This window comes from Chelonoidis abingdonii, chromosome 1 (assembly GCF_003597395.2).
Source record: "Chelonoidis abingdonii isolate Lonesome George chromosome 1, CheloAbing_2.0, whole genome shotgun sequence".
Classification (NCBI taxonomy): Eukaryota; Metazoa; Chordata; order Testudines; family Testudinidae; genus Chelonoidis; species Chelonoidis abingdonii.
The window spans coordinates 367,510,759-367,522,848 of record NC_133769.1 but is presented as its reverse complement, the minus strand read 5'-3'; the positions used below and the strand labels follow the sequence as shown (position 1 = coordinate 367,522,848).

The 12,090-nt window shown below is 55.0% G+C and overlaps 2 protein-coding genes across 3 annotated transcripts in view; one reads left to right on the top strand and one right to left on the bottom strand.

Moving 5' to 3' along the window:
• The window catches only part of NUMA1 (nuclear mitotic apparatus protein 1), a 73,705-nt gene extending 73,219 nt beyond the window's left edge, over positions 1-486 (bottom strand). The window contains exon 1 of the mRNA XM_032792685.2: positions 318-486. The gene's annotated coding sequence lies outside the window, so the exon portion shown is untranslated. The remainder of the gene's footprint in view (positions 1-317) is intronic.
• A 209-nt stretch (positions 487-695) lies between these two features.
• On the top strand, positions 696-10,812 carry LRRC51 (leucine rich repeat containing 51). Of its 2 annotated transcripts, none has more exons than XM_032792709.2 (5): positions 696-715; positions 4,562-4,659; positions 6,282-6,487; positions 8,985-9,133; positions 10,561-10,812. In XM_032792709.2, exons 2-5 carry the CDS (start codon positions 4,575-4,577, stop codon positions 10,700-10,702), a joined length of 582 nt encoding a protein of 193 aa, XP_032648600.1. In that variant the 5' UTR covers positions 696-715; positions 4,562-4,574; the 3' UTR covers positions 10,703-10,812. The 2 variants fall into 2 exon arrangements, with proteins under 2 accessions (XP_032648600.1, XP_032648609.1); XM_032792718.2 differs by having other exon boundaries at positions 696-766.
• Positions 10,813-12,090: the final 1,278 nt, after the last annotated feature.

Genomic DNA, 12,090 nt, shown 5'->3' with positions numbered 1-12,090 from the left:
CCCCTTCCACCTGCAGCTCTGTCCATGGCCCCACCCCATTCTGCCCCTTCCATCACCCCATTCTATCCCTGGCCCTGCCCTATTCCACCCCTTCCCCTGAGGCTTTGCCCCATTCTGCCCATGACCCTGCCCCATTCCACTCCTTCCCTCATAGCCCCACCCCCTGCTTGCTCCTTTTCCCCGCCCCCCGAGCTTCCCCCATAGCTCCGCCCAAGTCACCATCTCCTCAGCCCCCAGGTCACCGCCCCGCGGCCGGGCGGTCCCCTCCGCACCCCCCGTACGCAGCGCCGCCAGGGCAGGCCCCAGGCCCCCTTTACCGTATTGCCTCGAAGCAGCGGGCGGGCGATGCCCCGTGACCCCCCCAACCCCTGCGCGGCAGCGTGGCCCTCACCGATTCAAACAGCTACACCGCCCCCCAGTCGCCCCCTCCCTATTGGCTGCAGGCCGCGTGTACGTCATCTGACGCATATACCCTGGGGGAACTACAGCTCCCAGGAGACCTAGGGAGGGGGTAGATCTCGCGAGAGGTGAGGAACTCTCGCCGCGATCCCCTCTGGGAAATGTAGTTCCCAATTAGCCCCCATAACTACACTTCCCATCATGCCTTGCGGAGTCCGGCTGGGTGGGGCTTTTGGTGTGGTTCTGGTTACCATAGCTACCCCGAGAGTTCCATATAGTGAGGGGAGAGAAACAGAGAGAGAGAGGAGCAGAGATGGTGAGTGTGAAAAATCTTTGCACTGAGTGTGAAAAGAGGGGCCAAGTACTGGTGAGTGTGAAAAGAGGGGCCAGGGGCTAGTGGACATGAAAACCTGTTCAGGGCACTGGTGAGTGTGAAAAAAGATGCCTGGGGAAAGTGGATGTGAAAATCTGTGCAGAGTGTTATTGAGTGTGAAAAGAGGGGCCAGGGCCTAGTGGGCATGAAAATCTGTGCAGGGCACTGGTGAGTGTAAAATCCATGTAATTGCTTGACAAGTGTGAAAAGCTATGCAAGAGCACAGCGTACACGAAAAGCTGGGCAGTGAGCGTGGTAATTCTGCAAGGGCATGCCGAGTGTGAAAATACAGTGCTGTAAATGTGAACCTGTGATGTGACAGAGTGCGTAGCTCTGTGAATTGGGTGCGCAGAGCTGGGCAGGCAGCAGCCAGGGTGTACAGTTGCAGGAAGCACCCAGTTCGCTGGGCCTCACTTTCGGCGAAGCAGCGCTTAAAGCGAGGGTTCCATTCCTGGGTTGGCTCAGTGGAAACTGAGGCAGCTCCCTCTGCTCCCAAGAAAGAAAGGTTCTAGTTACCTATCCAGATTCTTATATGACCCTCATCACCCTGGTATCTGGGTGCCTTAAAGTGCTTGTAGCCTGCAAGTTGACTGTGTACAAAGGGCAGAATTGGCCTCCGTGTCCCAATTGCCAAACCACATTCTGCCCTCGCTGAGACCTGTTCAGCCCCACGCTCTGCGGCGCTGTCCTTTGTACTCTAGTTGCTGTTTTCACAGCCTTGAGAAGGGTGTGAGCGCCTCTGGAATGGAGCTGTTTGCTCACACGGAAAGATCAATATTAAAGAGAGCTGAGGAACCAGCTCACTGTGTCTTTCAGAAGAAGCCTCACCCTGGTCCAGTGGTGCTGTTTGTGAAGCAGATGTTTTTAAAGCGTCCCCTTTAAAATGATGGAGTCTAAATTACCTGTTACCACTCAAGAAAGATCTTGGAGTCATTGAGGATAGTTCTCTGAAAACATCCACTCAGTGTGCAGCAGCAGTTAAAAAAGCGAACAGAATGTTGGGAATTATTAAGAAAGGGATAGATAATAAGACAGAAAATATCATGTTGCCTCTATATAAATCCATGGTATGCCCACATCTTGAATACTGCATGCAGATGTGGTCGTCACAAAGGGCAACAAAAATGATTAGGGGTCTGGAACGGCTTCCATATGAGGAGAGATGAATAAGACTGGGACTTTTCAGGTTGGAAAAGAGGCAGCTAAGTGGAGATATGATTGAGGTCTATAAAATCATGACTGGTGTGGAGAAAGCAGGTAAGGAAGTGTTGTTTACTACTTCTCATAACACAAGAACTAGGGGTCACCAAATGAAATTGATAGGCAGCAGGTTTAAAACAAACAAAAGGAAGTATTTCTTCACACAACACGCAACCTGTGGAACTCCTTGCCAAAGGATGTTGTGATGGCCAAGACCATAACAGGGTTCAAAAAAGAACTAGATAAATTCATGGAGGATAGGTCCATCAATGGCTACTAAACAGGATGGGCAGGGATGGTGTCCCCAGCCTCTGTTTGCCAGAAGCTGGGAATGGGCAACAGGGGATGGATCACTTGCTGATTACCTGTTCTGTTCATTCCCTCTGGGGCACCTGGCACTGGTCACTGTCGGAAGACAGGATACTGATTTAGATGGACCTTTGATCTGACCCGGTAGGGCCGTTCTTATGTTCTTTAACACCATCACCTCTTGTGCTGTATGCCAGGTGGCTGTGTTTCAATGGCACAGTGATCTCCTCATAGGAAAATGGAGGGGCCATTGTTAAATGCAGGGGAGCTGCAGTCAGGAGACCACCATCTATATCTGGCTTGACCTCTGGCTCGCTTTGTCTCCTTGATCAAATATCTAACCCCCTGTGTGCCTCAGTTTCCCCCTCTGTAAAGTGGAGGCAATCACACTGACTTCCTAACATGACACTTGGGAACTCAATGAATGAATGTTTTAAACAGCTTTGAACCTTTTGGATGTGTCGTTAGTTTGTCAAGTCCTTGGGAACTGAAAAGCACTATGAGAAAATCAGCTCTTAGAAGATAAAACAACATCTGTGAAATCAGCATGCCAGGGCAGAGGCAGCCATGCATTTCCATCGGCGTGAAGGAAAGTATGCCACAGCCGAGGGCTGCAAGGGCAAATGTGTGGAGAATAGTAACACTCCCGGCTTTCCAGACATTAGCTAATTAACGCTCACAACCCTGCTGGGAGGTGAGCCTGGCTCCCCTTTCGCAGATTCATAGATCATCCAGTCTGAGCTTCTGATAGCACAGACCAGAGAATTTCACCCAGCCGCTGTGTTGGGGATGATAACCAGTGTTTGGCTAAAGCATCTTCCATAAGGCCTCCTGCCTGGATCGAAGAGATAGGAGAATCCACCATTTATTTCCCTGGCGAGTTTGTTCCAATAGCTAATCACCCTCCCTAAACATTGTGTTCAGTGCCTTATTTCTCATTTCAATTTGTCTGGCTTGAACTTCCAGCCGTTGGCTCTGGTTCTGCCTTTCTCCACTAGAATAAAGAGCCTGTGATCTGACGTAGTCTCCCTGGGAAGGTAGTTACATGTGGTAATCACTTCCCCTCTCTACCTTCTATTGGAGAAGCTAAACAGATGAAGGAAGCTCTTTAAGTCTGTCACTCACAGGCATTGTTTGGCAGCCCTTGAATCATTTTTTTGTGGCTCCTTTTCGCACCGTCTTCAAGTTTTAAACAGCCATTTACAGACGTGGCCAGCTGAACTGGAGGCAGTATCCGGTGTCCGGCAATCAGTATCCAGTCTCACCAATGTGGAGGGGAAATCGCTTCTCTAACCCTGCTCACTACTCCCCTCTTTGTACAACCAAGGGCCACATTAGCCCTTGTGTCACACAGGGGACACTTGTTGTTCATGCACTGTGACCCTTAGCTCCTTTTCAGGGTCACTGCTTTCCAAGGTAGTCCCCCATCCTGTGGGTGTGGCCTGCATTCTCTGGTCCCGTACAGGGAAACTGAGGCACGGTGGGATGACGGAATTTGCTCTGGGTTGCACAAGAAGAGAGTAGCAGAACTGGGAACAAAACTTAATTGTTAAATCCACAGGATCGTGCTAACTCCCATTCTGGGCTGAGCTCACTGGCTCCAAGGGACAGGCCTGTACTTCCTGAGCCAGGAACCAGCTAGCTGCATCCATCCCCAGTGAATTCAGAGACCTGTGCGCCACAAAATTAAATGTGAAGTTAAATGTTGCCAACCTCAGCTCCCCTGCCCTTTTGATTGGATGCGGTATTCTTGTTCCTACCCTAACCCATCATGTGCCTCGTGCTGTTAAAGATCTGCCAGTTCCACCCAGAGGTGACTGCACTTCAGAGGCACGATGTGAGAGCCACTGGGGTCATCTCGGTTGAATGGTGCCATCTGATGGTGTTGTAACATCGTTAGCTTGTGGTGCTGTGGGTGCAACCCTGTTCATACTAATCTGGATGCTTAAGGGGGGAATGCTATGCTGGGGGGGTTGAAGACGAAAATGTCCTTTGATTTGTGCTCCACCTCAGCAGCACAAAATATCGCTGGGAGCCAGCTAGTGTGTCTGTGCACCACTGCCCTCTCCTGGATGGAATTAGGACTACTCAGCTGTATGTCTTGAGCCCTGTACTGCTTGTTACTAAGGAAGAGGCTCTGCTAGTTGAGGTGGAAGGGCCCTGGACTTTGGACCCAAAGGAGCTGTGTTCTAGTCCTGCTGTGAGGTGTGGCGTGGCTGTGACGCCTTAAGGGCTGTTCCAGTTTCTTTATTAAAATCCCTCTCCTGTGATTTTTCCTAGCGTGGCCTGAAACATGAGCGTGCGATGGGATTGCTGTAAGATCTCACTGCAGGCACCACCTCTGGACTATTCCTTCCGAGGCATCAGCTTCATCCAAGGTGCGGCTCTTACTCTGCAGAGGAAACAGACTTTTTTTCGGCACAGGGGGCGGGGGGGGCACTAGGGCTCTGTCCCCACCACAGCTGTCGCTGATTGGCTCCTTAGCTGTCCCGCCCAGCAGAAAGGCCTTTTCATGCAAGGACCAGTCTACCACTGGGGAAACTCAGGCCCGGAGCTCCAGTGACTTGCTCAGGCTCACTAGAGGCATCAGTGGCAGAGGTGAGAGGAGAACCCAGGCATCCTGCCTCCCACCAGCAGCGCACACCCTCTCTTCCAGAGCTGGAAATAGACCCAGGAGTCCTGCCTCCTGCTCTAACCCTTCCACGCTGCTTCCCGAGCTACAGCACAAGGCACCGGGAGTGACCGGAAAAGGACGGAGAGCAGAGCGGGAAATAAGCTAACTGCGCGTTTTAATGCTGCTATCACCTCTGTCGTGTGATGGGATTCAGCCAGAGCAAGCATAGCGCACAGCTGTGTGTAGGGTCGGGGTCCTCCTGCAAAGGGCGTGTCGCTGGGCCAGCCTGGGCTGCTTTGAGTTATGCGTGATGAAGGTGCCCTTAGCTGGCAGCTGGTTCAGTTTTAGTCCGTCAGCTCCCTGCTGTCCCACTGCCGGGGGCTACACAGACCCGGCCAGGGAAGAGGGCCATATCCCGGGAGCTCTCTTGCAGAGCAGTCCTGTTACTGACGGGGTTTGCCCAGCCGCACAGGTCGCCTAGCCTGCTGGCCGCCCTTCTGCTGCATTCTAATTAACAGCAGGGACAACGTCAAGCGACGTTGTATTCAGGGGTGCAATGGGGCAGTGCTGGGGGCGGAGGAACAGGGGGCCAGGCCTCCCCCTTGGCCAGAGCTGGGTGGGATCATGGCAGTGTCCCTTCCCTGCTGCCATGACAAAGGGCCGGCCAGGCCAGACTGGAGTGGCGTGGTGACCCTGTACACCAGGTTGCAACACCACTTAAATTTGGGGTGACCAGGCAGGTAACCTGGGCCCCTCCTTAGCAAAAAGCTGGCAATACCCCCAGCCAGACTCTGGGCCCTGCTATCTGAGGTGTTGTACAGACACGTAGCCCCTGCCCTGAAGAGCCTGCAATCTCCCAAGACAAGACAGACGCAAAGGAAGGAAGGGAGTACCATGACGTGTCCATCGTGGCCAGAGAGAGGGAGGAACTTGCCTGTGGTCACCCAGGAAGCTGATAGCAGAGCCAGAAGTGGAAGCTGGGTCTGCTGCACCTCAGCCCATTGCCTTAGCCACAGGACCAGCATTTCCACCAGCTTTGGAGCAACTAGCAACATGGGTCCCTAAAACCCGCCGCAGACGAGCCGGGAGCTAGGCCTGGAAACAGTTGCTCTGGAGAACCAGGCTGTGCCGGCACCGGCGATGAGCGCAGGGAACCAGCGCCGCCCTCCCTCTCTGATCCTGCAGGGACCCCAGCACAGCTGCAGGGTGGGTTAACTAGAGTGCAGGGCGGTGCCCAGATACCAAGGCGATGGGAGCCATATCAGAACCAAGATAGACCGGGTCTGTGTTTGCCCACCCAGTCACCGCTGCCGCCGACCGAATCAGCGGTAGGTCGTGCTCTTTCGCTAGGCTGCTCTAACGCCCTCCCCCCACTCTCCCCACTAGACCTGCTGACAGAGGAGCCCCGGGCTGGCCTCAAGGTGATCAAGCGCTCGGCAGGGGGGAAGCTGCTGACCCAGGCAGTGCGCCTGAATAACAACACCATCAATGAGCTGACCGACTTCGCCTCCACCATGGAGCAGCTGCTGGAGTACCCCAACGAGCTCTCCTGGATCGACCTCTCCTTCAACGACTTGCCTACTATCGACCCGGTACAGCTGAGCGGGAGCACTATGGGCTGGTGGCTTAGGAGGTTAGCCCTCAACAGGGCATGCTCCTAACCCCACTTCTGACACCGACTCCCCCAAGGGCTTGGGCAAAGTCCTGCCCCTCGGTGTGCCTCAGTTTCCCCACCTGTAAAATAATGGTGATACCCCTCCACCCCCTTTGAGCTGTGCAGGTTGAAGCAGCGCCACAGGAACGTGAGTACAGCTCGATTACTCACTGCAGCTGCTCACCTCTACATGGGATGTACCAGGGCTAGCAGTGAGTGGAGGGGTTTGGGAGAATCCTTTTCCAAAATGCTCCCAGGTAGCCCCCAGCAGTGGCGCCAGGTGCTTGGTCCATGCTGGTGTTACTGCTCTGCAACCCTGACTTGCCAGACTTGGACCCCAAATGCTGCTCATGGCTAGGTCCATTCTGCCCCCTGCCCCTGCACTAATGCAGCCTGGTGGCAGAGGGGAACAGCTGGCAGAGCAGGGTTGCTGTGGGGAGTGGGGCTGATGCCCTGGCCACCTGTAGGGAACTCAGGTGATTCAGGGGATCCCCACCAGTCGGACCTGCAGGGGGCTCGGAGGGGTTCAGCATTGGCCTAACTCTGCTGCCATTGTAAAAGCCCCCCGGAGTTCAAAGGGGGCTGACAGGCCAATGGTGAGCCCTTTTGGAATCACAGCCCCATTGTGTGTCCCCTAAGCTCTGGGTCAAATCAGGTGGCTTTTCCCAGCTAGGTCCCAGTGGGGCCTTGGGTGAGTCTCAGTGCTTACCTGTGCCTCAGTTTCCCACTCTGCAGAGCTGGGATAGTGGCCCTGCCCCACTTATAGAATCATAGGCACCGACTTCTGTCCTTTTTCCTGTGGGTGCTCGACCCCCCACCCACCCCTGGCCCCACCCCTATTCCAACCCCTCCCCCAAAGTCCTCACCCCAACTCTGCCCCCTCCCTGCCCCTATTCCAGCTCCTTCTCCAGATCCCCATCCTGGCCCTGCCTCCTCCCCCTCCCTCCTGGAGCGTGCTAACACTGCCAAACAGCTGTTTGATTGCGGCCTGGCGGGAAGCGCTGGGAGGTAAGCGGAGGAGTGGGGCCGTGGTGAACTCATGGGAGGAGGTGGTGGGCAGGGGGTGAGGGGAGCTTGGCTGTCAGTGGATGCTCCGCAACCACTAATTCTTCCCCGTGGGTGCTCCAGCCCCTGAGCACCCACAGAGTCAGCACCTACATATAGAATCATAGGACTGCAGAGGTCATCTAGTCCAGTCCCCTGCACTCAAGTATTATTTACATCATCCCTGACAGGTGTCTGTCCAACCTGCTCTTAAAAATCCCCAATGATGGAGATTCCACAACCTCCCTAGGCAATTTATTCCAGTGATTAACCACCTTGACTGTTAGGAAGCTTTTCCTAATGTCCAGCCTAAACCTCCCTTGCTGCAATTTAAGCCCACTGCTTCTTGTCCTGTCCTCAGACATTAAGGAGAACAATGTTTCTCCCTCCTCTTTATAACACCCTTTTATGTACTTGAAAACTGTTATCATGTCCCACTCCATCTTCTCGTCTCCAGCCTAAACAAACCCAATTTTTTTTCAATCTTCCCTCCTAGGTCACGTTTTCTAGACCTTGAATCATTTTTGTTGCTCTTCTCTAGACTTTTTCAAATTCGTCCACATTTTTCCTGAAATGTGGTGCCCAGAACTGGATACAGTACTCTAGCTTAGGCCTAATTGGAGCGGAGTAGAGCGGAAGAATTACTTCTCATGTCTTGCTTACAACACTCCTGCTAATTCATCCCAGAATGACGTTTGCTTTTTTTTTGTTACAGTGTTACACTGTTGACTCATATTTAGCTTGTATTCCACTATGACCCCCAGATCCCTTTCCGCAGAACTCCTTCCTAGTCAGTCATTTCCCAGTTTGTATGTGTGCAAGTGATTGTTCCTTCCTAAGTGGAGCACTTTGCATTTGTCCTTATTGAATTTCATCCTAGTTACTTCAGACCATTTCTCCAGTTTGTCCAGATCATTTTGAATTTTCATCCTATGCACCAAAGTACTTGCAACCCCTCCCAGCTTGGTATGGTCCATAAACTTTAGAAGTGTTCTCTCTATGCCGTTTTCTAAATCATTGATGAAGATATTGAACAGAACCGGGCCCAGAACCAATCCCTGGAGGACCTCACTCGTTATGCCCTTCCAGCATGACTGAGAACCACAGATAACGACTCTCTGGGAACAGTTTTTCAGCCAGTTATGCACCCGCCTTATAGCAGCTCCATTGAGATTGCATTTCCCTAGTTTGTTTGTGAGAAGGTCCCTGCTTCGTGCTCATGAAGCCCTGTGGAATCTGGGGGTGAAGGAGGCTAGGGAAAGGCAAAGGCGGCTGGGGCTGCTTCTGACAAGGGGGTGTCTCATGGCACAGCTGTTACCCAGGGAGAGGTTTGCTTTGCGTCCAGGCTCTCCGCTCCCTCCCTCACTGGGGTTGGGGGTCTGTGGCTGCAGGTGCTGACTATGTACCCCAATCTCCGGGCCCTCAATCTGCACGGGAACAGCATCCAGAGCCTCAGCGAGGTGGACAAGCTGGCCGTCCTGCCACGCCTGCGCACGCTGACCCTGCACGGAAACCCCATCGAGGAGGAGAAAGGCTACAGGTGGAACCAAAGGGCTCAGCCAGCTAATACTTCGGGGAGAGGGAGGGACGGTGGGCGCAGAGGAGAGCCCAGCCCTGGGGAACAGCTTCCTCTCTGCCATCTGCTGCCAGCGCCCAGAAAAACCCGCTTAGGGACTCAGCCACCTCCACAGGAGTCAATAGGCTCCCAAAGCCTTTAATGGGAGCTGGGTCTGACTTGCCTTGACACTGTGCCTCAGTTTCCCTTTGGGGATAATGTTCAATCCTTTCTCCCAGAGAGGATGGGAGGGTGAAGTGCTTTAAGAGCCTCAGTGGGAAGGCCCCAGAGGGCAAAGTGGTACCTGCACGATGTCAAACTCCAGAGCGTCCACAGGCTCAGGGGCATAAGGGAGAGGCCCCAGATGCAACCCTCTTTAGCTGTCATAGCATCGACGCCAACCCACATAGCTCATTCTGTACTGGCCCCTGCACAAGACCCCCCACCCCCCCTCCAGGATACACGACCCAGGCCCTGCCAAGGGAAAACTTTTAAAAGGCTGGGCCCGGCTCCTATCACTCCTGCTCAGGAGCCAGCCTGCCCCACGCATGTGCATCTACAGATCCTCTCCTCAGTGCCAGAGGACAGCCAGGGCCAGAGACCCTCAGCAGGACCAGGGTCCCATTGTGCTGGGCCTGTTCACGCAGTGAAAGTCCATCCCCAGACCTCACCCAAGGTCACCAGCAGGACAGGGCAGCGGCAGAGAACCCAGATCCTCTGAGTCCGTGCTCGGTCTCCTTGCTCACTCTGGAGCTGTGTAGGCCCCAAGCACTGGTTCTGGACTGGTCCTCGGAGCGTCACTTGCCATCGCTTGGAGACACATAACGGAGCAGGCCGGCCAATCAGATTTGAAATTCAGTGATGCCTCCCCACCATCGGGGCTCGACCAGCTGTTCTTTAACCCTGCTCCCTTTCGGGACGTGCGACTCCAGTCAGGCAGCAGGGTCCCAGAGCACGGAGCAGCGGCAGCAGGTAACGGAGGTGCTGCCAAGCTGTATTTGTTCTTCAGGTCTAGTCTCTTGCAGCGTAGGTGCCAAGATCCACCCAGCCAGGGAGGAGCCCATGGGAAGCGCATCGCTGGCCTTGCATTTGATTTTATACAATCTGCTCTGCTGCAGAGGGGCCCAGTGGCACCCCGAGCCGACACACTGTGCTGTCTGGCTGTGGGAGAGAGGCTGCAAGGAGGCAGATCGGGGACTCCTGGGCAGCACTGATTGCAGCAGTTAGCTGTGGCCCCCTTGGGAGAGGCAGCAGTGCCTCCATCTACTACCAAAAAGCTGGGGTGTACAGCGTGAGCTGGGGGGAGGGGAGGGGAGGAGAAGCAGCCCCCGGCCTTGTGGTGGGGAGGCCAGGGAGTGGCCCTGGCCTGATAGCCCACCCCGCGCCGAGCCTGACCGGCTGCTCTCCCACAGGAGCTACGTGCTGGCCATGCTGCCTCAGCTGAAGTCCTTCGATTTCAGCGGTGTGACGAAGCAGGACCGCTCCACCGCCACCTTCTGGAGACGCATGAACGTCAAACCCAAGAAGGTCAAGAAAAGGCAGGACGACTACTGAGGGGACGAGCTGAAGCAGCAGCTGCACCGTTCAGCGGCGCCCAGCGCCCTGCTGGGGCATGGGGGTAAAGCCCACCTGTTAGCGTAGGAATAAAGGCTTCGAGCTCTGTAGGGCAGGACGCTGAGTCGCTGCGAGGGGTGGGGCTCAGTCATCACTGGAGATGGACAGGGAGGCTGCCAGGGCAGCGGGCTGGGTACACACCTGCCATTGTTGGCACAGAGGGTCTGTGCTCGGCTCGCTCCACCAGCTCTACTGAGGGGCTGGGAAGTGCCCCTCCTGTGATTGGCAGGCAGCTGGTGGGGAAGAAATGGGGCCCTGGGCCTCCCAGGTGTATGACACCAAGACCCGTTGTGCCTCCTCTTTTAAGATGTCCCAGCCCCCTTCTGCTGAGGCTGCCAGCGAGAGTCCATCTGTGGTCAGGAGGCGCTAGCAGTCCCAGGCTGGCTGCTTCCTTCTCAGCTGAGGATGGGGCAGCACCGCTCCAGGACGCTCTTGTGCCCCAGGCTTGCTCAGGGGGTTTCACTATGGCTAGACTGCAAAGTGCAACCCTCCATCCCCGGCACATCAAACCAAAAGCCAGCCAGGGCAGGAGTAAGGGCACAGAATCGTCCCGGCTAGAGCCCAGGGGCAAAGAGAGGGGCCCCTACCTGGTAGGCAAACAGCTCAAAGTGCTACATACAACAGGACTGTCTGCTTTCCACGCAACCTGCCTCCCCTGGCCCCGGCCGGCGGGCCCTGCAGCGTGAGCCCAGTTGCTCCTGCGGGCACTAACCTCATCACGTGCTCAGCCCGCCTCCAAACGCTTGGTCTCCTCACTGGCAGGGGTGGGACGAGCCTGAAGGCCCCTGACTCCTTTGTGGAAAGAAAGTTGGTAAGTGACTGTCCCACAGGACCATTTGATTGAATTCATGGGCTCCCATCAGCCTGCAACTTCTGGGGCTACTCAGCTCTGCCCCCTGGGCTTTAGTGCTTAATGCTCAGAGTCGTTCCCAGCTGAGCCAGCCAGGTTTCCCTTGTGCCCCAGGGTCCTGGGCCAGTCACGTCACCCCCATGCAAGTCCCTGCCTGTCACTGTCGTCACTTCCCAAGAGGCTTCTAGCACAACTGCTCCAGCCCCTTTCTTCACTCTCCCTCCCGCAACAAGAAATTGTCACCTCACCCTTTCTCTGCCACAAGGCAAAGCAGAAGCTCAGCTGACAAGAGGCAAAGCTTGAACTCATCCCAGGCCATGGGTGAGGCTGGGGAAGAGCAGCAATCCGATCCCTGACCATTAACTGACAGTGCATGCCCAGTGGGCTAGGTCAGGGCCTGGGGCTAGCAATGGTTCCATGCAGTCAGACCCATTCCCCTCCCAGACACCTCTCCCCCACCTCCAGCTGTTCACTGCCC